The sequence below is a fragment of the Lithobates pipiens genome, unplaced genomic scaffold (genome assembly GCF_037356315.1).
Source record: "Lithobates pipiens isolate NorthernLeopardFrog02 unplaced genomic scaffold, aLitPip1_a1.2 Scaffold_1, whole genome shotgun sequence".
Classification (NCBI taxonomy): domain Eukaryota; kingdom Metazoa; phylum Chordata; class Amphibia; order Anura; family Ranidae; genus Lithobates; species Lithobates pipiens.
The window spans coordinates 6,985,907-7,013,073 of record NW_027507685.1 but is presented as its reverse complement, the minus strand read 5'-3'; the positions used below and the strand labels follow the sequence as shown (position 1 = coordinate 7,013,073).

The window sequence follows — 27,167 nt, the reverse complement described above, 5'->3', positions numbered from 1 at the left end:
TACACCACTCTAAAGGAAAGGAGTTCGCTGATTGGCAGGATTGGCCTGCCCGTGTAGCCGCTTGGAGATGGCGGGGAAGCGGCAAGTCGTAGCATGGATCAGTAAGGCGGAATGGGAGCAGGTCTTGGAATATCTGTACAGCCGGGACAGCAAGCTTCAGCGGGATGCTCTACACCAGCTATCTGCCTGGAAAAGCAGGTCAGGCCTTTGTTCAGAGGGGAGGAAGAGTAGCTTGTGTTGTGTGTAACGAAGAGGGGGTTGCATGAGAAAGACGCTCCCGCTCTGTTTAAAAGAGGGGGTGACTCTGTTCTATCTAAAGGAAGGGGGGGGGGGGGTTACCTCAGTTCTCTGTAAGGAAATACATGGGCGAGGGAAGCTTTTGTTCTGTGTATTTAAAAAAAAATAAAAACTGAGGGGGGTGTTATGAAGGGAGGCTCTCTTCTGGGAGGGGAGGGGGGAGACTCTGTTCTATGTAAGGTAGGCTGGAGAAAGGGGAGGGGTATCCTCTTCTGGGGGGGGAGGACTGTTCTATGTAAGGTAGGCTGGAGAAAGGGGAGGGGTATCCTCTTCTGGGGGGGGGGGGACTGTTCTATGTAAGGTAGGCTGGAGAAAGGGGAGGGGTATCCTCTTCTGGGGGGGGGGGACTGTTCTATGTAAGGTAGGCTGGAGAAAGAGGAGGGGTATCCTCTTCTGGGGGGGGGACTGTTCTATGTAAGGTAGGCTGGAGAAAGGGGAGGGGTATCCTCTTCTGGGGGGGGGACTGTTCTATGTAAGGTAGGCTGGAGAAAGGGGAGGGGTATCCTCTTCTGGGGGGGGGGACTGTTCTATGTAAGGTAGGCTGGAGAAAGGGGAGGGGTATCCTCTTCTGGGGGGGGGACTGTTCTATGTAAGGTAGGCTGGAGAAAGGGGAGGGGTATCCTCTTCTGGGGGGGGGGGGACTGTTCTATGTAAGGTAGGCTGGAGAAAGGGGAGGGGTATCCTCTTCTGGGGGGGGGGACTGTTCTATGTAAGGTAGGCTGGAGAAAGGGGAGGGGTATCCTCTTCTGGGGGGGGGACTGTTCTATGTAAGGTAGGCTGGAGAAAGGGGAGGGGTATCTTCGGGGGGGGGGGACTTTTCTATGTAAGGTAGGCTGGAGAAAGGGGAGGGGTATCTTCGGGGGGGGGACTTTTCTATGTAAGGTAGGCTGGAGAAAGGGGAGGGGTATCCTCTTCTGGGGGGGGGGGACTTTTCTATGTAAGGTAGGCTGGAGAAAGGGGAGGGGTATCCTCTTCTGGGGGGGGGACTTTTCTATGTAAGGTAGGCTGGAGAAAGGGGAGGGGTATCCTCTTCTGGGGGGGGGGACTGTTCTATGTAAGGTAGGCTGGAGAAAGGGGAGGGGTATCCTCTTCTGGGGGGGGGGCTGTTCTATGTAAGGTAGGCTGGAGAAAGGGGAGGGGTATCTTCTGGGGGGGGACTGTTCTATGTAAGGTAGGCTGGAGAAAGGGGAGGGGTATCTTCTGGGGGGGGACTGTTCTATGTAAGGTAGGCTGGAGAAAGGGGAGGGGTATCTTCTGGGGGGGGACTGTTCTATGTAAGGTAGGCTGGAGAAAGGGGAGGGGTATCTTCTGGGGGGGGACTGTTCTATGTAAGGTAGGCTGGAGAAAGGGGAGGGGTATCTTCGGGGGGGGACTGTTCTATGTAAGGTAGGCTGGAGAAAGGGGAGGGGTATCTTCGGGGGGGACTTTTCTATGTAAGGTAGGCTGGAGAAAGGGGAGGGGGAGGGGTATCTTCGGGGGGGGGGACTTTTCTATGTAAGGTAGGCTGGAGAAAGGGGAGGGGTATCTTCGGGGGGGGGGGGGGACTTTTCTATGTAAGGTAGGCTGGAGAAAGGGGAGGGGTATCTTAGGGGGGGGGAGACTCTGTTCTATGTAAGGTAGGCTGGAGAAAGGGGAGGGGTATCTTCGGGGGGGGGGAGACTCTGTTCTATGTAAGGTAGGCTGGAGAAAGGGGAGGGGTATCTTCGGGGGGGGGGAGACTCTGTTCTATGTAAGGTAGGCTGGAGAAAGGGGAGGGGTATCTTCGGGGGGGGGGAGACTCTGTTCTATGTAAGGTAGGCTGGAGAAAGGGGAGGGGTATCTTCGGGGGGGGGAGACTCTGTTCTATGTAAGGTAGGCTGGAGAAAGGGGAGGGGTATCTTCGGGGGGGGGGAGACTCTGTTCTATGTAAGGTAGGCTGGAGAAAGGGGAGGGGTATCTTCGGGGGGAGACTCTGTTCTATGTAAGGTAGGCTGGAGAAAGGGGAGGGGTATCTTCGGGGGGAGACTCTGTTCTATGTAAGGTAGGCTGGAGAAAGGGGAGGGGTATCCTCTTCGGGGGGAGACTCTGTTCTATGTAAGGTAGGCTGGAGAAAGGGGAGGGGTATCCTCTTCGGGGGGAGACTCTGTTCTATGTAAGGTAGGCTGGAGAAGGGGGAGGGGCATCCTCTTCTGGGGGGGAGACTCTTTTCTATGTAAGGTAGGCTGGAGAAGGGGGAGGGGTATCCTCTTCGGGGGGGGGGGGGAGACTCTGTTCTATATAAGGTAGGCTGGAGAAAGGGGGGGTAAGCCTTTTCTTTGGGGGGGGAGGGGACTCTGTTCTTTGTAAGGTAGGCTGTAGAAGGGGGAGGGGTATCCTCTTCTTGGCGGGGGGGGGGGGGACTCTGTTCTATGTAAGGTAGGCCTGAGAAAGGGGAGGGGTAGCCTCTTCTGGGAAGGGGGGGCTCTGTTCTTTGTAAGGTAGGCTGGAGAAAGGGGGGGTAAGCCTTTTCTTTGGGGGGGGGGACTCTGTTCTATGTAAGGTAGGTTGGAGAAGGGGGAGGGGTATCCTCTTCTTGGGTGGGACTCTGTTCTATGTAAGGTAGGCTGGAGAAGGGGGAGGGTTAGCCTCCTCTTGGGGAGGGACTCTGTTCTACGTTTACATATATTGGCCTGACTTATGTGTTTGCTTCTGTGTGTGAGCACGCAGGGACATTGGCGCTTCACGTTTTTTTATTTTATTTACCGTAATATTTTTACACGTAATTTATTTTTGATCACTTATTTCTATCACAAGGAATGTAAACATCCCTTGTAATAGGAATGGTGTGTGACAGGTTCTTTTTTTATGGAGAGATCTGGGCCCCGTCCTGAACCCACACTGAGCTGTCCTCTGTGACTCTGCTGTGGAGGTGGGTGCAGAGGACACAGCGGAAGCCCCATAGTAACTCTATGGGTGACGTCACTCATTCCTTTCCCAGCCTTTGTCAGCTGGGTCCTGTGCAGAGTTTCCGGGTCGGATCGACTTAAAAAAAGTATGTGTAGCGATTTCTTCTTTATAGGGCTAGATGGGTTAGTGTCAGAATGCGCACCACTGTAGATGCAGAGATTTTAGTTTTAGGGTGGACTTGCAGTGGATGTAAAAAGTCAACACACCCTTGTTAAAATGTCAGGTTTCTGTGATGTAAAAAAAAAATGATACAAAGATAAGTAACTTCTTAACTTTTTCCACCTTTTAATGTGACCTATAAACTGTACAACTCAGTTGAGAAACAAACTGAAATCTTTTTTTTTTTTTTTGAGGTGGCGGGGGGAGTAAAAATAAAAATCTAAAATAATGTGGTTGCATAAGTGTGCACACCCCCTTATAACTGGGGATGTAGCTGTGTTCAGAATTTAGAAATTGCATTCAAACTCATGGTAAAAAAGAGTCGGTACACACCTGTTATCAGTTAAAGTCCCTCTGATTAACCCCAAATAAAGTTTGGCTGTTCTAGTAGGTCTTTCCGGACATTTTCTTATTCACATCCTACAGCAAAAGCCATGGTCCTCAGAGAGCTTCCAAAGCATCAGAGGGATCTCATTGTTAAAAGGTATCGGTCAGGAAACGTGTAAAAAAAAAAAAAAAATTCCAAGGCATTAGATATACCATGGAACACAGTGAATGAAGACCGTCACCATCACGTGGAGAAAATATGGCACAACATTACCAAGAACTGGACGTCCCTCCAAAATTGATGAAAGGGCCAGAAGAAACCTGTGACGACAATCTCCCGTATTATTCATATGTCTGGGCTATGGGGTAGAGTGGCAAGATTGAAGCCTTTTCTTAACCACTTCCCGACCAGCGCACGACGATGTACGTCGACAGAACGGCACGGGCAGGCATATTGGCGTACAGGTACGTCCAATATTCAATGCCGCCCTGCCATCAGGAGCGCGCTGCCGGCGGCGCGCTTCCGCGCTGGTTGGGACCCCCGTGAGTCCGGTCGCGGGACCCGCGGACTCAATCGCCGCGGGCATCCCCGCGATCGCCTCACGGAGCGGCCGAATGGAGGAAATGCCGTGTGAACAGCATTTTTCCATTCTGCCTAGCAACTAGTGATGCTGATCTCTGCTCCATGTGATTGGAGCAGAGATCAGTGTTCACTAAATGAAAGCCCAACCCCCCCACAGTTAGTAACACACCCCTAGGAACACTTAACTCCTACACTGCCACCCACTGGTTAACCCCTTCACTGCCAGTGTCATTTACACAGGAATCACTGCATTTATATAGCAGTGATTGCTGTATAAATGACAATGGTCCCAAAATTGTGTCAAAAATGTCAGATGGGTCCCCCACAATGTCGCAGTCACAATAAAAATCGCTGATCGCCGCCATTACTAGTAAAAAAAAAAATAATAAAAAATTATTAATAAAAATGCCATAAAACTATCCCCTATATTGTAAACGCTATAACTTTTGCGCAAACCAATCAATAATCGCTTATTGCGATTTTCTTTACCAAAAATATGTAGAAGAATACGTATCGGCCTAAACTGAGGGGAAAAAAATGTTTTTTTTTATATATTTTTGGGGGATAATTATTATAACAAAAAGTAAAAAATAATGCGTTTTTTTTCAAAATTGTTGCTCTATTTTTGTTTATAGCGCAAAAAATAAAAACCGCAGGGGTGATCAAATACCACCAAAAGAAAGCTCTATTTGTGGGAAAAAAAGGACGTCAATTTTGTTTGGGAGCCATGTCGCACGACCGCGCAATTGTCAGTTAAAGCGACGCAGTGCCGAATCGCAAAAAGTGGTCTGGTCTTTGACCAGCAAAATGGTCCGGTCTGAAAGTGGTTAAGAAGAAAAACATCCAAGCCCGGATAAATTTTGCGAAAACAAATCTCAAGTCTCCCAAAAGCATGTGGGAAAATATGTTCTGGTCTGATGAAACCAAGAATGATCTTTTTGGCCATAATTCCAAAAGGTATGTTTGGTGCAAAACAAAAACACTGCACATCACCAAAAGATCACCATACCCACAGTGAAGCATGGTGGTGTCATCTTGCTTTGGGGCTGTTTTTCTTCAGCTGGAACAGGGGCCTTATTCAAGGTAGCGGGAATTATGAACAGTTACAAATACCAATCAATATTGGCACAAAACCTTCAGGCTTCTGCTAGAAAGCCGAATATGAAGAGGAACTTCATCTTTCAGCATAATGACCCAAAGCACACATCCAAAGTAATGGCTTCACCAGAAGAAGATTAACGTTTTAGAATGCCAGAGCCCAGACCTGAATCAGAATGAAAATCTGTGGGGTGATCTGAAGAGGTCTGTACACAGGAGGTACCCTCACAATCTGACAGATTTGGAGTGTTTTTGCAAAGAAGAGTGAGCAAATATTGCCAAGTCAAGATGTGCCATGCTGATAGACTCATACCCAAAGAGACTGCTGTAATAAAATCAAAAGGTGCTTCAACAAAGTATTTGTAGTTTAGGGTGTGTATACTTATGCAACCTTATTTTATTTTTACTTTCCTCCCCCTAAAAATATTTTTCAACTGAGTTGTACAGTTTATAGGTCACATTAAGTAGTTAAAGGTGGAAAAAGTTCTGAAATGAATATAAATTATATATTACAAATATTTTTTTTTTGTTTACATCACATAAACCTGCCATTTTAACAGGGGTGTGTAGACTTTTATATTCACTGTTCACTTTAAATAAGAAGTGCAATAAGACTTGAAGTGCAATCCACTGGTGTGAACTATGCCATTGAAAACCATATAACCTACTTCCATGCATTTTTCATGCAGAAAAAAAACACACTGGACTGCATGTGGTGTGAACTGGCCCAGAAACAAACATATTCTACTTACCTGCTCTGTGCAATCCTGGTCCTCCTCTTCTTGGATTCCCTGTCGGCGCACCTGGCTCCTCCCCTTGTTTAAATGCCCTCATTGCAAGCTGCTTGTTATGGGGGCACTTGTGCATGCTCACTCCCAAGCCCTGCTGTGTGTGTGTGTGTGTGTGTGTGTGTCCGTAAGACTCCCTCCTCGCTGGCTGTGATTGGCTCCCGCTGCTGACAATGAGGCAGAGACCCAGGAGAGCAAATACTCTCCAGTAAGTATTGGGGGAGGGTGAGCTGCATATTGAAGGTTTTTTTGTTACCTTCATGCATAAAGATAAAGCCTTTACCCTGTTTCCCCTAAAATAAGACCTAGCGTGATTGTCGGTGTTGGCTGCAATATAAGCCCTACCACCCAAATAAGCCCTACTCTGTTTCCTTAAAAAATAAGCCCTACCCTGAAAAGAAGACCTACAAGGACTTTAACTAGGGCTTATTTGGGGGGTAGGGCTTTTATTGCAGCTATCACCGACAATCACACTAGGTCTTATTTTAGGGGAAACAGGGTAGAATCACTCTTAAGCCTATTAAAGCCTAACAATGGTGGCTAGTGTAGACTGTAGAACATGGTTGCTCAACCTGTTGCTGTAGAACATAAGGCGGCACAAAAAGAGAATGTACCAAACCTTGATTGCTGTGCAGTAATTACTTGATTATTATGCAGATCTGAGACGTTTGTTTGCACAAGTGAATCTTAAAGCTTTACAATAAATCTTTCAGTTAGCTGTGAACTTGTGACTATGTATGTATTCACCTTGATATCCTGGTGTAGTGTTCCGTGTGTGTGTATATGTATATCTATATGTGTGTGTGTATATGTGTGTGTGTATATATATATATATATGTGTGTGTGTGTGTGTGTGTGTATGTATGTATGTATGTATATATATATATATATATATATATATATATATATATATATATAATATTATAATTTTTTTATTTTTTTTTTTCCCCTTTTATTTATAGATATGGAAACAGTATACCGCTTGCTGTGGAATGCACTGCTGACCTTGTTCGCTGCAAAATTCTTGATGTGAATGGAGGGATGGGGGAACAAGAACTTGCCTCACTTTATGGGTTGGCACTTGTCAGGTTGGTATATAATTGGCACCTTTTTGAGTTTGTATTGTTAAGAGTAAATCTGAACTTCAGTCTTCCCTTCTTTCATACACAGTTGTACAGATTATTTTTTTCTGTACTGAAATAGCTTATTCTAATTTTGCTGCAAACTGTCAGCCTTTTACCTTGTGCATTAGAAACTGCAGCAAGTCAGATAGAACTCGCCTCCTTTCCTGTGTAGAGAACACATCTGGGTGTTGCCTAAAGGCATCCTCCATGCTAATACTCATTGCCAAAGGACACCTACTCCAGATAGACACCCATACATCAAAGCATTTTGAACAATTTTTCCCTAAAGCAAAGGCACTGTTTGCATCAGGCAGAGAAGTGTTAGGGCAAGGTGCTGTCATGTTTCATGCAGCTCTGTTCAACACCCTGCTGGCCCCTCCCTTCAGCTGTGATCTGCCTGCATCCCATAGAGAGGCACATAGACAGAATGATGTCACTGTGTTAAAAATATGGTATGTAAATAAAACCAAATTTATTTAAACATGGTGGAACTAGGAAAGGCAAAATATAAGCTTCAGCTTTAAACTGTATAATTGTACTTTCGATATTTATTTAGCAGCAGGTCACTATCTGCATGTAACATTTTCTGACACATACTACTCCTTCTGTGGTTAGAGCCATGAGAAGGGCTGAGTCGCTAACTCGAAGGTACTAGCTGATCTTCACTAGAAGAGAGGTAAAGATATTACACTGCAAGTGAGACCCCTTGTGGTGTTCTGAAGTAGTGCAGGAGAGCACATAGAGACACGAGTGCTGTTAATGAGAGGCTGTTTGGAACTCGCAGGGAAACACTGGTGCAGAGAAGCAGGAGACTGACAGAAATGTAGAGGGAGACATGGTGGTAAAGGAAGACAGGATGCTAGCAGGAGTGTATGGATCACTGATCAGGATACAGACTGGGGACCATGAGGATCACAAGAGCAGTCTTGGGGTCACAGGTTAAAGTACACAGGGATAAAAAGGCAATGATGATTTTTCTATGTTTTCGGATAGGTGTGTGGGTGTATTGGCGGATGGGTATATATATATATATATATATATATATATATATATATATATATATATATATATATATATATATATATATATATATATATATATATATATATATATATATATATATATATATATATATATATAATATTTTATACACTAAAATCCCTATACAATATCTTAATCTGTAGTACCGGACATAGGCTTGATATTCCTATACCCTGGGTCATAGGCTGGTACCTTCAGGTGATTGGACACTGGCAAACTTTTTTTTTTTGTGATTTCTCAGGTTTTTGTTAGTGTACTAAGGCTAAGGTGAGGTTTTTTTTTTTTTTTTTTTTCTACTGCTCGAAGGCAATGGACCTTCTCTCCCTTACATAGAAATCCATTCTTAGCTTCTTAGTTTAACTAGTTTATTATTTTAACTTTGGATTCTTCAATCAAGAATTCACCTTCTAATACAACCACAGAAGCCGTGCAGCTGGATCAGTACAAACTCAGTAGCACCTTGGGAGCAATAACCAAACCCACACTGTGGGGATGGCCTGTTATGTTGCTTTGCATGCTGTATCCTCCATGGGTGCTCACCTTACTACAATGCATGCAGTTAGCTGCAAGGTGCTATACATGTCCTGGACCGTGGTCTATCCCTATGGAGCACAGACACCGAAAACCTCTGTTCTGAATAAAGCCTGCACCCGATATAGGGATCAGCAACATAGCCAGACCGGTAAGAGAGCGTCACGCGGTATCTGTCCATTCATGTAATCCCACAGCAAGTATGAGACAGAATATTGCCATTATTTGAACTTAGATGTTTAAACTTTTGGAAAACTGGAAATGTCTTTGGAATATATTCACTTATAAAGTGTAAACTTTTCAAACTTGGCACTAAAATTCAACCATGTAATGCTTAGTTTCCACTAGGGATTGAACCCTATGTTCGAGTCGAACGTAACTGTTCGCGTCGAACGCAGTGTTTGCGGCAAATTCGAAGAGGCCAGCATTCAGTCCCTTACAAAAGCCTTTGTCCCAGGTAATTCTATCACGTGCCACACTTTTCAGATATTTATTTGTAAAGTCTGAAAACCAATTATCATTTTCCTTCCACTTCACAATTATGTGCCACTTTGTGTTGGTCTATCACATAAAATCCAAATGAAATACATTTGCGTTTTTGGTTGTAACACGACAAAATGTGGAACATTTCAAAGGGTATGAATACTTTTTTTTAAAGGCACTGTGTGTAAGTTTGTGCAGTTTGTGATTCAGGTTTTTTGTTTCTTCTGTTTTTCAGGTTTGTAAATATTATCACAGAAAATAAACAGAAGACAATAATTATTCCTTTAAGACGACTAGCTAATGAGGTGAGGTTATTCTTACATTCCATGGTAAAATATTGATCATATGTTTGTAAAATATTAGAATGTTGAGGCCACAAAAGTTTTACATTGCGATTCAAATGATATAATTTGCAGCAGGAATATAGGAGCTAACTAAGCCCATTGTCTAATAGCCAGGGGCGGACTGGGCAAGAAGGCAATTGCGCGCGCCCCCCCCCCCCCCCCCCCGGGCTGCTTTGATGCTGCGCTGCTCCTGCCAATACTTCCTCTTTTGACAGAAGCGCCTTGCTTTGAAACGCGTTATCCTTAGTGAGCAACGGTTCCTGGCCTTCGCCTTTGTTTCTGAGACCATTGCTTACATCACTTACAGCATCCTGGACACACATGGGATGCCCATTTCTTTGATGGATTTTCTGCCACTGCTGCTTTATAAGCTTCACAGCGATCACGGTGTTTCCTCTTTCCCTTGGCTCATCTATGTCCCACTGCCCAGAACACAGCGATGGGTATGTGTACTGACATTTTCCAGCCTCCATATCACACCAGGAGTTGTAGGACCAAATGTGCTGTTAAGACTTTGGTGGAACCAGGGACGTGTGTGTGTGTGTGTGTGTGTGTATATGTACTTATTATTCTTCGGAAAGGTTTTTTCACTGAGCTTTTGGTGCGATGTGTTTACTGCTTCCACCACAGACATGCCTAAAAGGCTTCCTGCTGAAGAGTAAAAAGTAATTGCCGGTGTTCTAAGTGCAAGATGTGGACAAAGGGCCCCCCCCGGCATGGATGATGTACACCGTGTCTGAGCAGAGGCAGTCTCTGTTGCCCAGCCAGAGGCTCTTCTCCCCAGGCCAGCCCTGACTGAGCTGCCCCAGCTCTCCCCTGCAGGCCAGTTGGGGAACCAGAGTCTGTGTAGCAGGCACGGTCCAGTCTGACCTGCCCGGTGAGCAGAGAGTACTTGGAGCAGAGCTTCAGCCTGAGATGGTGGTTGGGAGGAAGCAGGGAAGAGGGAGTTTGGTAGGGGGCAGAGTTGCTGCACTATGGGCCTCTGGGTTGTACTTTCCCCCTTGGCCAAAAGTTGCCATTCAACCCCTGCTAATAGCCTAGGAAGTGCTCACACTGCTGACGAGCCATTGCCAAAGCAGATGAGCAAGCCTTGGATCCGTTGGCCTGTCTCTCAGGCCTATGAACGCAACACGAATATGGAGTGTCCTAAAGAAAGATTTTAGGGACTTGGGAGCTAAATTGAGGAAAAGGACCTCCAAGGTAGTATTCTCGGTACATCGAGCCGCACCAGAAAGGCAGAGGGAGATAAAGGAAGTAAACAAGTGGCAGAAGAGCTGGTGTAGTAAAGAGGGTTTGGGTTCCTGGAGGACTGGGCCGACTTCTCAGTCGATAACCGGTATTATAGAAGGGACAGACTGCATCTAAATGAGGAGGGTGCAGATCAACTGGGAATGAAGATGGCTAAAAAGTTAGAGGGGTTTTTAAACTAGGCGATGTGGGGGGGGGGGGGGGGTCCAGAGGTAGAGATAAACGGCGCGGAACATATTCCAGAGGGTAGTATTGGGGGCGTTAGTGGTAGGTTGACCAAAGCACATAAACCCAAGGTACGTATAGTAGCAAGTCCTAGTTTCAATCTCGGAAAACCAAATAACGGGATAATATGCGACCGGTGTAAACTACATGGCATGTTCACCAATGCCAGGAGCCTGGCGGACAAGATGGGTGAACTAGACATGCTATTGTACGAGGAGGATTTGGATTTTGTGGGAATTTCGGAGACCTGGTTCAATAGCTCTCATGATTGGCTGGCAAACATTCAAGGGTATACCCTTTATCGCAAGGATAGAGAGGGTAAAAAGGGGGGAGGGGTATGCCTATATATCAAGAATAATGTACAAGTGAATGTGAGTGATGACATCACTAAGGGAGCTAGGGAGGAGGTGGAATCCTTATGGGTAGAGCTCCAAAGGGCTGACGCTAAGGGGAAAATACTGGGATTATTCTATAGGCCCCCTAACCTGAGGGAGGAAGGGGAGACTGATGCTGCTAATCCAAATTGTTATAGCAGAAGGATGGGAAGTGTTCTCATAATGGGGGATTTTAATTATGCAGACATAGACTGGGCGGAGGGAACTACGCATTCTTCTAAGGCTAGTCCGTTCATAAATGACTTGCAGGACAATTTTATGGGTCAGATAGTAGACGCGCCAACTAGAAATAAAGCGTTGCTGGATCTACTGATTACCAACGATACAGACCTGATCACGGATGTGGAAATACGGGACAATTTAGGTCAATTGGCTCCTGTATAAATCGCACAAATAGGATATTTGAGAGGCTCCAAGTTGCGGGCCAGCAGGTAAGTGCTGGGAAATCCTTGTTTGTACCGTATAGCGCTGTTCTGTTATACATTGAGGTGGTTGCCGTTTTTGTACATTTAGAGACATTGGCTTGCTGACTTCAAAGGATTTTTTTTTTTTTTTTTTCACAACTGTCTACAACTTTTGTGGTGTGTGTGTGTGTGTGTGTGTGTGTGTGTGTGTGTGTGTGTGTGTGTGTGTGTGTGTGTAGATAATGATTAGATCTTCTATCTGTCTTTCTAATTCTTTCTACTTCTTCCTGAATTATTATAAAATGAAAATGTTGACTTTTTATGCTGTGCATCACTGGTTCTATTGTAGCTATATAGTGCCTGACAATGTGTATCTTTTTCTTTCAGCTGAATATTCCCGAGTGGGTTGTAAACCTTCGGCACAGTGCTACTCATGGAAAGATGCCCAAATTAAGCATGTGTCGGAAAGGTGAGGCTTTTCTTTGTTTAGGTTGCTGATTTGCTATGGGCAGCTATGCACACGGACTGAAAATTCTTCTTAGAGGTGTCTATAGCATATGAAACATCATTTCACACGGCCATGTGAATGAGGCCTAAGTAATACTCTGTATAACTTATTAGGCATGGATAAAACTATGTGAATATTCTGCTTTTGCAGACTTAAATGCAAGGATCTGCTTAATTGCTACCTCTACATTACATTATCCCCCTCAAAGTGGTTGTAAACCCTCAAGGTTTTTTACATTCACGCATTCTATGCATTAAGGTGAAAAACCTTCTTTGCTGCAGCTCACCCCCAGACCCCCCTCTTTTTCTTACCTAAACATTATCTAGCGATGTACACGAGCGCAGCTTCTCCAGCCACTGTCTCTCTCCTCGTTGGACAGATTGATAGTAGCAGGAGCCATTGGCTTTCCATGGGGGCACCTAATGAAGAGGAGCAGCCTGGAGCACCAGCAGAGCATCCCAAAAGAGGTTCAGGGCTGCTCTGTGCAAAAGGATTGCACAGAGCAGGTAAGTATAGACATGTTTTAATGTTAAATAAAAATAAAACAAGGGATTGCAACCCCTTTAAGGATTACACCCAAATATAATGTCCGAGCAGTGGCTCCATGGACTTGTATAGTTAACAAATGTTGACACTAGTTCTTTGGGACAGACAATCTATATTGCAAGTTTTATGTTTGTGCTAAACACGGGTAAGAACATTCAAATCAGAAGATCAAAAAAGACTTCCAGTTTCTCGGAGTGGTTTTGAGTGAAAAGTTATGCTTGCTGCAAGATATAAGGGATTTAAATTTGAACCATTGAATAAACTATTCCAGTTAATCATATTTTTTTTTTTTTTTTTTTTATTCTTTATATTTTTTTTAATCAGAAAAAATGTTTATTGTAGAAACCATTCCATACATATCACAAATTGTACAAACCAAAAGTAATATAGACTGTATCGGTACACAGTAGAAACAAGTAAAAAAATTTAATATATAAAAAATATTCCCCAGAATGGGAATCGATCAAAACGATATGTATGCAGACGTCTATATACAATAACTAGAAACATGTTCAAGGTAGCTATAAAAGTTATGTAGTGTGTCCCAGAGCTCTGGAAAATCCAAAAAAAGAGAAAACTCACATGACCTCCATTAACCACTTACAGACCGGACCATTTTCCTGGTCAAAGACCAGACCACTTTTTGCGATTCGGCACTGCGTCGCTTAATAACTGACAATTGCACGGTCGTGCGACGTGGCTCCCAAACAAAATTTAAGTCCTTTTTTATCCCCCACAAATAGAGCTTTCTTTTGGTGGTATTTGATCACCCCTGCGTTTTATTTTTTATTTTTTGCGCTATAAACAAAAATAGAGCGACAATTTTGAAAAAAACTAATTTTTTTTTACTTTTTGTTATAATAAATATCCCCCAAAAATATATAAAAAAAACATTTTTTTCCCTCAGTTTAGGCCGATACGTATTCTTCTACATATTTTTGGTAAAAAAAATCGCAATAAGCGATTTATTGATTGGTTTGCGCAAAAGTTATAGTGTTTACAAAATAGGGGATAGTTTTATGGAATTTTTATTAATAATTTTTTTTTTACTAGTAATGGTGGTGATCAGCAATTATTATTGTGACTGCGACATTATGGCGGACACGTCGGACATTTTTGGGACCATTGTCATTTATACAGCAATCCCTATATAAATGCAGTGATTCCTGTGTAAATGACACTGGCAGTGTAGGGGTTAAGTGTTCCTAGGGGTGTGTTACCAACTGTGGGGGGCTGGGCTTTCATTTAGTGAACACTGATCTCTGCTCCAATCACATGGAGCAGAGATCAGCATCACTAGTTGCTAGGCAGAATGGGGAAATGCTTTTTACAATGGCATTTCTCCATTCATTCGCCCCGTGAGACGATCGCGGGTATGCCCGCGGCGATCGAGTCTGCGGGACCCGCGACCGGACTCACAGGGGTCCCTCCGGCGGCGCGCTCGCGATGGCAGGGCGGCATTAAAGATTGGACGTACCTGTACGCCAATATGCCTGCCTGTGCCATTCTGCCGACGTACTTCGGCGTGCGCTGGTCGGGAACCGGTTAATACAGACCTATAAGGACTACCGTCCTCTGAACCAATCGAACCCATGCTCCATAGGAACCCTGGAATGGACTTATCCCTGAAGAATTCTGTCCCTCGCAAACTGGTGCGGCACCAGACCTGGTACATGTAGCCATGGTTGCCACATTTAAAATAAAATTTTCGAGGAACATTTCTGGGTTGGCAAGTCCAATTTTTTTTTTTTTTTTCAAATGAGCATATTGTACACTTGTTCTACCCACTGTCTCCTGGTGGGCACCCAAGGAGCAATCCAGTAGCAAGCAATAAGCTTGCGGGCCTCCTATAATAAACATAAGATCGCAGTATGTGCATGTGGGGTGATGGTTATCCTCCAAGGCACCCAACAAACAGACAACGGGATCCCTGGGAAATTTAAACCGTTGGGATATTATATCAATAACCTCACTTCAATAATGGTTAAGCTTGGGACATCTCCAAAGCATGTGAATAAGATCTCCATGATCTTGCTCACATTTTTGGACATATAGGTGTATTCCTACACCCCCATTTATGTAATTGGACTAGAGTCCTATATACCCTATATACCCTATGTAATAGTGAATTTTGGAGAAGTTACTGATACTGAAACCAACTGAGCACCGTTTTCACCATAAATCACACCCAAGTCCTTTTTTTCCCAATCTCTTCCTGCATGGTAAAGCAAGAGGCATGCTGAAGCGCAGACAGAAGAATAGAGTTACTTCTAGAAATCGTAGCCCCCCCCCCCCCTTTTTTATTTTATTTTTAATTTTTTGTTTTAATTTTTTTGTCCGGCACCAGAAGAACAGGGTGATCAGTTAAACAATTATTTAGAAGGAGATTGGGAATGGAGAGCATGCCTCAATTGTAATAATCTATAAATTTGGGTTTGGGGAAGAGCAAACTCTAATTGTAGATCTGAAAAAAGATTTAAGAATTTACCCTGCATACAGCTGAGATGTATATCTAATCCCTATCCTTTCCCATTCTTGAAACCCTTTGCATTTATGTACCTTCCTATAATTAGAATTTGTGCCAAAGCCGGGTATGAGAGAAGAAACTCTTTATCCCTAGCATAGATTTAACAGAAGACCACATCGATTCCAAATGTGGAAATTTTTCCCTTTTTAGTAAGGAAAAAGTGGAACCACCCCATCCTCTAGGAAGGAGATTACATGGGATCTAAGGGATCTATATGGCCCAATCCTCCTATCTGCTGTAGCTGGGAGACAAGATAATATACTCTAGAGTGGGGAACAGCTAGACCACCCTGGTTCTTGCCATATTGTAGGTTTGGTAAGCTTATCCGGGCCACGCATGTTCATCTTATTAGTTCCCTGAATTGAAAGTCTATGTGAATAAACCATTTGTGAGGGATCCACAATGGGGGGGGGGGGGGGGGGTTATTAAAAAGATACAACAACTGAGGGTGAGGGGCCCAGACCATTTTGATAAGATTAGTCCTTCTGACCATGGACAACAGTAGTTTGCACCAAGTAGCACATTTTGACCTACATTTTACAAAGGAGTGGGAGTAGATTTAGTTCTATATATTGAGCAGGATCTGGGGTGACTTGAGTACCCAGACAACGAACAGAGGAGACAATCTGTATTGACTGGGCACATTCAGGTAAAGGAGCAGCCAGGGGATCCAATGGCACAATAACTGACTTATTCCAATTATGGAAAAGCCTAATAATGCACCAAAAGCCTCTATATTAAGAGGAGCCCACCAAAAAGCGCCGCTAAAACCAGCGGTGCTTTACCGCTAATGCCCGCACCGCCGCAGTGTGAAAGGAGTCTAAACTTCTTGGAAACTGAACCCCTTTTAGTTGTCCCTATTACCTGAACAGGATCCAATACCGGATATTTTTCCCAAACTCAAATATATCCTAGATAACCTACCATAAGTAGCTGAGTGACAGAAGATGTGTAAAATGGACCCTCGCGCCACTATGTGCTAGACGTGAAATAAATCTACGTGCATAACAAAATATAATGTAACAATCTGTGGAATAACAAAAGTGCAAGTGCTACTAAATGAAACAGAAAATGCAGCGGGACAAAATAGTAAACACAAACTATCACTTGAATAATTAAAAAAGAGTCCTGCGCAAATAATGCCACAAAAAATAAATAATGTATAAAAATGTGAAGAAAAACAAGAGTCAATGTAAATATTTCAAAAATAAACACACCAATAGTGTAAGTGTGTGGTAAAAAAGTACTGGAGAAAGAACAGGACCAAATGTTCCAAAAGATCAGGCTCCCAGAACTCTCACCTCAGAGATGGAATAATAAGGCAAAAGAAAGTAATTCCAGTGGACTTCTCCTTCACTTCTCTGTGCACAATCATCAAATGGTATAAACTTCTACCACTAGAGGGCCGATTCAATCTCTTATGAGTAATGCTGCAGCATAAGTATCCTCGTGGTATGAAACTTAAAGAAAACACAGAGGGGAAGGGGGAAGGGAGAGAGAAAGGGGACTCCAATAGTGTAGTGGTTTCCAAAACTGAATAAATTTATTTAAGAGAAAGCAAATGGACTCTCTCACATTTAAAAAGAAAATATCAAACAGAAAGAGATCTGGCGTGTACAGCCAGTCTTACGCTCGTTCCGGTATTCCTACGGCCACTCCCTACGCGTTACGTCACCACGTGACTTCTTCATGGGGATGACGCTAGACCGTTCGTAACGTACTTATATACGAGAAAACCGGAAACGATCGGACCGGAAACGTCCGAACGACCATTTTGAAAGAGGTAAAAAGCGTCCGAACGACCATTTTGGAAGAGGTAAAAACAGACATGTTGGCCGGATGTAGAAACTCCGCCATCTTGCTCCTCCAAAATGATGAAAGGGAAGTGTATGTACACCACCATTTTAGACCGGAAATGATTCTTCGGCCATTTTAATACAATATGGTGTACAAAAAAATATGCATTCTCCCTTTAAAGAGCAAAAAGGATCCGAACACAATATAAAATCCGAACGAAATATAAATACTACAAAATATAAAGCCTAAAAATCGAAAAGTAATAAAATTGAAAAATAATTGAAAAATAATATATATCCAGTAATTTATATTAAGATCATCAAAAAATTATATATAAAAACCGCAATAGACATGAATGTATAAATAACATAATATACAAAATAGGAATATATAAACCATGTGGATAAGGAATAAAATATCCTAGGGATTTAAAATATTCCGTCACTGTATAGAAAATGTATATATATAATATAAATAGCGGCAATAGATAAAATTATTTAAAAATATTTAAAAAATATAAAAAATATATGTAAAAATAGTAGATATAGTCAAATATAACTCAGACTGTTCACCAATTAAAGTGCCAAAAAAATAATGGCATACCGGAAATAGAGCAAGACTTTACATGAAATATCCCATCATAATAAAAATGTATACAGTATAATGCATAAAAAATATTTAAAAATTGTTTAAAAAACAGTTAAGATCAAAATCAACATTTAAACCATCAGGATAAAAAGATCTCATAGTAAAAATCCACCTAGATTCCTTCTGACTGATGGTTCTAATTTTATGGCTACCCCTCCATGAAGGATTAAATCTTTCAATACCCCAGAATTCTAAATGGGAAGGGTCCCTATTGTGAACTTGATCGAAATGTCTGGAGACACTGTGTTGTGGAAAGCCCTTTATGATATTCTGTATATGTTCTTTTAGTCTTACTTTAAGTGCTCTTTTTGTTCTTCCAATGTATTGTAATTTACAACTACATTGTAAACAATATACCACGCCTTCTGTATGGCATCCAATAAAATCACGTATCTTATGTGTTTCTCCGGTAATAGTACTAGTAAAATCAGATCTTTTATTCTGAAATTTCTTGGCATGTCGACATGTGAAGCAATTCTTGCAAGGATAAAAGCCTTTTCCAGTAAAAAAAGTAAAATCTCTTTTAGGGGGTAGATCAACCACGGATTTGGCTATAATATCTCTCAACGTGGGAGCCCTTTTAAAAATAATATTAGGTTTTTGCGGCAAGAGTTTGCCCAGATCTTTATCTTTCTTCAATATGTGCCAATGTCGACTTAACAAACGGGAGATTTCTTTGTGTTGTACATTATAATCCAATATAATCGAAGGTACTTCTGGATTACTTTTACTTTTGTTCTTACTGTTGTTTTCAAGCATCTTGAACCTATCCATACTTTTAACATGTTCAATTTCTTTTCTTATAAAGGCGTCATCATATCCTTTTTCTTTGAATCTGGTAGCAATTAAATCAGCTTGTTCTAGATAATCATCAATTTTGCTACAGTTTCTTCTAATTCGAACCAATTGTCCTTTGGGTATATTAAACAACCATGGCTTAAAGTGGCAGCTGTTGATGGAAATATAACTATTAGCATCAACGTTTTTAAAATGCGTTTTCGTGATAATCTTATTTTTATCCAGGGAAATATCTAAGTCTAGAAAATTAATTCTATTATTGTGTATTTTCCATTCTAAATGGATGTTTTTGTCATTCACATTTAGTTTTGTTAAATATTTCTCTAGAGCATCTTGGTTACCATTCCATACTATGATGATGTCATCAATATACCTTTGATAAAAAGTTAGCTCTGCTGGTGTGTTTTTGTATATGGCATCTTCTTCCCAATAGGCCATAAATGCATTTGCAACACTGGGCGCAGTGATTCCTATTAAATCCAATACTATTACAGCAAATGAACCTAATCCTGCACAATTTAGCACTTTACGCAATAATTCAGTTTTTAATCCACAAGTCAGTGGTAATCAACATGTCGAAGTTTTCAAAAAACTTGTGTTGGATGATATATATACCATGAAGATCAAAAAAGTTTCCGATCCAGGATACATTAAAAAAGGTATTAAAACATTGACACAAAGAAAAGATATTGTTGTTCGGCCGGCTGACAAGGGAGGCGCAGTCGTTATACAATCAAAAAAATCCTACTTAGATGAGATGGATCGGCAATTACAAGACAGCAATACATATACCAAACTTTTGGGTAATCCTACCACGAAATATAAAAAGGAATTGGAACAGGTAATTCATTTAGGAAGTAAGAAAGCTATTTTAAGTAAAAGAGAAAGCAAATATCTTCTTCCTGAATCATGCAGAGTACCTATTATATATATGATTCCAAAGATACATAAAAATAGAGATAACCCACCCGGCAGACCGATCGTGAATAGCATCGATTCTCTCACTTCCAGATTGGGAGAATATCTAGATTTTTTTATTCAACCAGCCATACAGAAGACTAAAGCATACCTTAAAGATACAAAACACACACTTCAATTACTAGAAACTGTATCTGTTTTAGAAGGAAGAACTTTGCTTGCCACCGCAGATGTCTCTTCCTTATATACTATTGTTGCACATCATGAAGCATGTTCTGCTATTAAATGGCTTTTGAGAACCTTCACTGCATTAAGCTGCCAACAACGGAAGTTCCTGATCAAATGTTTGGATTTTTGCCTAAAACACAATTTTTTCTGGCATAATCAAACTTATTATAGACAGGTTATAGGGATAGCTATGGGCGCTAAATTTGCGCCCAGTGTTGCAAATGCATTTATGGCCTATTGGGAAGAAGATGCCATATACAAAAACACACCAGCAGAGCTAACTTTTTATCAAAGGTATATTGATGACATCATCATAGTATGGAATGGTAACCAAGATGCTCTAGAGAAATATTTAACAAAACTAAATGTGAATGACAAAAACATCCATTTAGAATGGAAAATACACAATAATAGAATTAATTTTCTAGACTTAGATATTTCCCTGGATAAAAATAAGATTATCACGAAAACGCATTTTAAAAACGTTGATGCTAATAGTTATATTTCCATCAACAGCTGCCACTTTAAGCCATGGTTGTTTAATATACCCAAAGGACAATTGGTTCGAATTAGAAGAAACTGTAGCAAAATTGATGATTATCTAGAACAAGCTGATTTAATTGCTACCAGATTCAAAGAAAAAGGATATGATGACGCCTTTATAAGAAAAGAAATTGAACATGTTAAAAGTATGGATAGGTTCAAGATGCTTGAAAACAACAGTAAGAACAAAAGTAAAAGTAATCCAGAAGTACCTTCGATTATATTGGATTATAATGTACAACACAAAGAAATCTCCCGTTTGTTAAGTCGACATTGGCACATATTGAAGAAAGATAAAGATCTGGGCAAACTCTTGCCGCAAAAACCTAATATTATTTTTAAAAGGGCTCCCACGTTGAGAGATATTATAGCCAAATCCGTGGTTGATCTACCCCCTAAAAGAGATTTTACTTTTTTTACTGGAAAAGGCTTTTATCCTTGCAAGAATTGCTTCACATGTCGACATGCCAAGAAATTTCAGAATAAAAGATCTGATTTTACTAGTACTATTACCGGAGAAACACATAAGATACGTGATTTTATTGGATGCCATACAGAAGGCGTGGTATATTGTTTACAATGTAGTTGTAAATTACAATACATTGGAAGAACAAAAAGAGCACTTAAAGTAAGACTAAAAGAACATATACAGAATATCATAAAGGGCTCTCCACAACACAGTGTCTCCAGACATTTCGATCAAGTTCACAATAGGGACCCTTCCCATTTAGAATTCTGGGGTATTGAAAGATTTAATCCTTCATGGAGGGGTAGCCATAAAATTAGAACCATCAGTCAGAAGGAATCTAGGTGGATTTTTACTATGAGATCTTTTTATCCTGATGGTTTAAATGTTGATTTTGATCTTAACTGTTTTTTAAACAATTTTTAAATATTTTTTATGCATTATACTGTATACATTTTTATTATGATGGGATATTTCATGTAAAGTCTTGCTCTATTTCCGGTATGCCATTATTTTTTTGGCACTTTAATTGGTGAACAGTCTGAGTTATATTTGACTATATCTACTATTTTTACATATATTTTTTATATTTTTTAAATATTTTTAAATATTTTATCTATTGCCGCTATTTATATTATATATATACATTTTCTATACAGTGACGGAATATTTTAAATCCCTAGGATATTTTATTCCTTATCCACATGGTTTATATATTCCTATTTTGTATATTATGTTATTTATACATTCATGTCTATTGCGGTTTTTATATATAATTTTTTGATGATCTTAATATAAATTACTGGATATATATTATTTTTCAATTATTTTTCAATTTTATTACTTTTCGATTTTTAGGCTTTATATTTTGTAGTATTTATATTTCGTTCGGATTTTATATTGTGTTCGGATCCTTTTTGCTCTTTAAAGGGAGAATGCATATTTTTTTGTACACCATATTGTATTAAAATGGCCGAAGAATCATTTCCGGTCTAAAATGGTGGTGTACATACACTTCCCTTTCATCATTTTGGAGGAGCAAGATGGCGGAGTTTCTACATCCGGCCAACATGTCTGTTTTTACCTCTTCCAAAATGGTCGTTCGGACGCTTTTTACCTCTTTCAAAATGGTCGTTCGGACGTTTCCGGTCCGATCGTTTCCGGTTTTCTCGTATATAAGTACGTTACGAACGGTCTAGCGTCATCCCCATGAAGAAGTCACGTGGTGACGTAACGCGTAGGGAGTGGCCGTAGGAATACCGGAACGAGCGTAAGACTGGCTGTACACGCCAGATCTCTTTCTGTTTGATATTTTCTTTTTAAATGTGAGAGTCCATTTGCTTTCTCTTAAATAAATTTATTCAGTTTTGGAAACCACTACACTATTGGAGTCCCCTTTCTCTCTCCCTTCCCCCTTCCCCTCTGTGTTTTCTTTAAGTTTCATACCACGAGGATACTTATGCTGCAGCATTACTCATAAGAGATTGAATCGGCCCTCTAGTGGTAGAAGTTTATACCATTTGATGATTGTGCACAGAGAAGTGAAGGAGAAGTCCACTGGAATTACTTTCTTTTGCCTTATTATTCCATCTCTGAGGTGAGAGTTCTGGGAGCCTGATCTTTTGGAACATTTGGTCCTGTTCTTTCTCCAGTACTTTTTTACCACACACTTACACTATTGGTGTGTTTATTTTTGAAATATTTACATTGACTCTTGTTTTTCTTCACATTTTTATACATTATTTATTTTTTGTGGCATTATTTGCGCAGGACTCTTTTTTAATTATTTGAGTGACAGAAGAACCATTTGGTATTTGGGTGACGCATCCTCTACAGGTCAATTTTTAATCAGAGTTTCCCCAAGCGAGCAAGAGCAAAAGGAGTGAGCCCAGCACCCCCCAGTGGGGACGTGAGAAGGGGCCTATAATTTACCCCACCTTATGTCCAAATAGTTGTTGACATCCCCAACCGCTAAGAGCAGAGTGTCTGGAAACTGCACCATAAAATTTGCCAATTTGGACCTCAGATAAAAAAAAAAAAAAAAGGCAGGGAGACATAGACACCCGCTATTATGTATGTTAACCCATCTAACAACCCTCTGAGTCGATAAGAGTCTGATTACATGAGAAGCAGGTTCTTGACTAATGAAAATACTCACTCCCCTCAAGTAGGAGTGAGTAGTATATTGATGACTTAACAAATGAGACGAAAAGCAAGGCTCTGGTGTGAGAGTTAAATGCGTCTCCTGAAAACCTATAATAGCAGCCCCATAGTTCTATATACTGCTAGATTTATGACAGGATTATTATGTCCCTTAAGATTCCAGGACCGTACACTTAACATAGTAGCCATAAATGGGGATAGACAATGTTCTCCAGATGCGTCGACCTTTCAGTAGCATCGCAGGACTTTAAGTTGAAATAGTAAATGGTAAGTACATGTGCTCTCCATTGTGACAGAGAGCACACCAGGGACAGGGCCTTAGGCAGGTGCCATTGCATGCATGATTTTGTTTACAGTTCATATTTTTGGTTTTTAGCGTTTCATTGACACGGTTCTAAACCTCTCAGATGTGAATGGCATAGCAGGTTTAGATTATTTTATGGAACCTGGCCATTATTTGACTGTATTGCGGTATAGGATGAAAAGTATTTTGTAATTGAAACTTTTTCTTTTCAAAGTGTTTTTGTTTTTTGAGAGCATACTGGAGACAGGAAAATATAATTAAATGACCAAAGATAACAGAAAACTAGCAAATGTAGTTAAAGTAAAAGCAGTATTTTCTTTCTTTATGGTAGAAATTTAATGTAATATATATATATATATATATATATATATATATATTTTATATATTATAGTCCACTTTTTGTTTCACTAAATGCATGTTCTGTTTTGACTCAGGCTGGGACTTTGTTATGGAATGGCTAAGGCGTGAGTATTGGTCTCGCCAGTTGGGTAACTCTTCAAACTCTCAGTGGGTATCGGAAGATGAAGATTCGGAAGACATGGAGGAAGTGCTTCCCCCGCCTTCAGTAAAAGAACAAAACAAAACTATTAATGGTTAGTAAGTTCCTGGGAATTGTTTTGTTTATATTATTGGTTTCCATCTGCAAATAGAAGGGCAAAAAGTATATATTCAAAAGGTAGTTGTCTGGTTTATTTGCTCTTGTGTATGGCCAGTGAGTGGTACTTCTACCTGTCAACATCCTCTCATGTATGTTAAATAGATAGTGGGGAATGGAAAATGTATGATTGTACAGTAATGACTACAGAGGTCAGTTGCTGTTTTGCTTTGTATCTTTTAGGTTACTTTTCAGTAAATCAAGCAAGCAGAAACCTCTTAATTATGTTAATGTGCTTTTACCAAATACGAATGTTGTACATGGAATCTAATTGTAGGAAAACAATCTACAACATACAGAGTATTACAAATATGCATAAAACGTACCCATGCACAAACTATATTTCCTTCCTAGCTAATGATCATTGACAATGGTCAGTATGCTAAAGGAGACATCAAAACGTTATTTTGCTTGGGTTATAGTTGTCAAATTAGTGTCCTCCTCAGATGAAGTCCCTTGTTGCAGAATCCTTCCTCCTTTGGGGTAAATTTACTAATCGTTAAATAATGCATGCGGTAAATCGGTTGTAAATGTTAAATCCACTAAGAATTTTGGGTTAAATACTGAATGTGGTTTTCGATTTTTAGCTTTAATTACCGCATTGTTTAGGCCACTTTCACACTGAGGCACTTTAGAGCCATTGTAGCATTAAAAATGTCACCTGTAAAGCGCCTCTCCTGTCGCTCTAGTGTGAAAACCTGAGTGCTTTCTTGCTGGAGCGGAGTGCTTGCAGGACATTATAAAGATTCCTGGAAGCAGTATCTTTGGGGTGATGGAGGAGCGGTGTATTTTTGTTTTGCACAGTATACAATTCAAAGGAGTCGGTGTTCAAGTATATGCCATAAAAAGGAAAATTAACATACAGAAAAGACATTGCAATATACCCATCTGTGCAAAACTCTCTCCGTTTGTCATTGCCAGTATTGAGGCACATTAGTAAAACAAAAAGAAAAGTACATAAAACCAAACAGTGTAGTTCTTATAAGCTTTCATAACCTAACAGTAGATTTAGTTACTACAGTTTTTATACCTTTTTAACTCGTCAACATCCATGGTAACTCTTGTGTCTTTTATGTTCCCAATGTTTAATTGTCACCATATTACCATTCACCTTGTAGCTACCCCATCAATAATCTGTCTTGGATCAGTTGGTGAGGAGCTAGACTCGGAGCCTCCAGCCACGGCTGCCACAATGAGTAAAATTTGTGTGGGGCATTTCTGTGTTGGTATGTTAGGTTTTTCTCTGATCAATAATTTAACGCTCTCCACCCATTTCTTCCTAGTGGGCACTCTCGGAGTAGTGATCCACAGTTGTGCTATTGGCTTACGAGCCGGTACAGTAAGCGTAATATTGCCGTGTGAGCTGATGGGCCCAGTGTTTCCTCCTCCAATGCCCCCAATAGACATATGATTGGGTCATGTGGTACAAATGTCGTAAATACCTCGGATACTGTGTCTATGATCTCCCTCCAGTATCTGAAAAGTTTGGGGAATTTCCAGAGCATATGAAGGAGATCACCGTTGTCAAGTTCACATTTCGGGCAGGGGGGGGGGGGGGGAATCCCTGAGTCCCCATTTGTGAAGTTGCAAAGGGGTCCTGTATGCTCTATGCAATAGGTATAAGTGGGGATAGCCTCTGTGATGCTGACACTGAAACCAGGGGAGCAGCAGAGAGGCATAGATCCCATGTCTCTCCATCAATAGTTACCACTTTACTCTCCCAACCCTTATTGCATGGCAGCCTGGAGGAGTCCTGCAGTTGGTTGAGGAGAATACCATAGCACCTGGATATCATACCTTTTTTGTCTCTTTCCATGAGAATGCTTTGTATGAGTGTGTGATCAGTCGGCTGGAATTTAGTGGTTCTGGCCTGGGTCTGTATGGTGTGGCGCAACTGTAGGTATTTGTAGTAATTAGTGTGTGGGATCTCATACTCCCCCTGAATCTCTGTGAATGATTTGAGGATAAGACCATTGTAGAGCTGGAAAACATATTTTATACCTGCCTCTTCCCATTTCTTGAATCCTTTAAGTTTCAATAATTCTCTATATTGTCTGTTAGGCCATAGGGGTGTATGGGTCAAGAAACCCTGTATCCCCAGTAGCTTTCTAACATAGGCCCATAATGTATTCAGTAGTTTCACTGTGGGGGGCCCCAGTGTTGTATGTATCCTGCCTCTAAGTAAGGTAAGTGCAGATGCGCTCTCCTACAGATAGGATCTTCGGGCTCTATCCTTCCCCAGCCCCCCAGTTGTTGTAACTAGGATGTCTGGTAGTATGCCCTGGGATGTGGGACCGCTAGCCCCCCCCCCCCCCCCCCCCCACTCTTTATTATGCTGTAGTGTCGATAGCCTTATCCTAGCTTTTTTTCTTACACCAAATTAGTTCTCTTAATTGGGATTCTATTTTCGCAAACCATTTCCGGGGTAGCCACACTGGGGAATTGTTGAATATGTAAAGCAGTTGTGGTGCCCATACCATTTTGATGAGATTTACTCTCCCAAAAACTGATAATTTTCACCAGGCAGTGCATTTTTTGCAAAAATTATTTAGGAGAGGAGCTAGGTTTAGTGTAATGTATTGCGATGGGTCTGGAGTCACTTGAAAGCCCAGATAGCGGAACAAAGTTACTATTTGGATCATCTCCGTGCATGCAGGCAGAGGGGCATCCAGGGGATCCAGTGGCAGCAGTACCGACTTACCCCAGTTAAGGGAAAAGCCGGATAGCTTCCCAAAGCCTCTAATAAGGCTCATAACGTCCTGTAACGTATTTTGGGTGTCCCCTAAATAGTGTCATCGGCGTATATTGGCACTGTGTCGGTTCCCGTTCTCTGCTGAAACCCTATAATGTTGGTGTCTCCCCGTATTCTTGCTGCTAGAGGTTCCAGAGCCAAGGCAAACAGCAGGGGTGATAAAGGACACCCCTGCCTAGTGCCCCTGAACAGTGGAAAGGACTCTGATAATTCTCTATTAATTCTGATCCTAGCTGAAGGCTCCGCATAGAGAAGCCTAACCCATCTAACAAAGTTATCTCCCGGGCCCATATTCTGCAGTACCTTCCACAGGTAAGGCCATTCTGTCGAATGCTTTAGCTG

At 41.3% G+C, this 27,167-nt stretch overlaps 1 protein-coding gene across 1 annotated transcript in view; it reads left to right on the top strand.

Annotated features, from left to right (window-relative positions):
* LAS1L (LAS1 like ribosome biogenesis factor) overlaps positions 1–27,167 on the top strand; it is a 55,885-nt gene continuing 28,718 nt past the window's right edge. Inside the window, exons 1-5 of the mRNA XM_077476567.1 lie at positions 1–198; positions 7,140–7,265; positions 9,592–9,661; positions 12,360–12,441; positions 23,853–24,011. Coding sequence (XP_077332693.1) covers positions 68–198; positions 7,140–7,265; positions 9,592–9,661; positions 12,360–12,441; positions 23,853–24,011 — 568 coding nt within the window. The 5' untranslated portion in view covers positions 1–67. The remainder of the gene's footprint in view (positions 199–7,139; positions 7,266–9,591; positions 9,662–12,359; positions 12,442–23,852; positions 24,012–27,167) is intronic.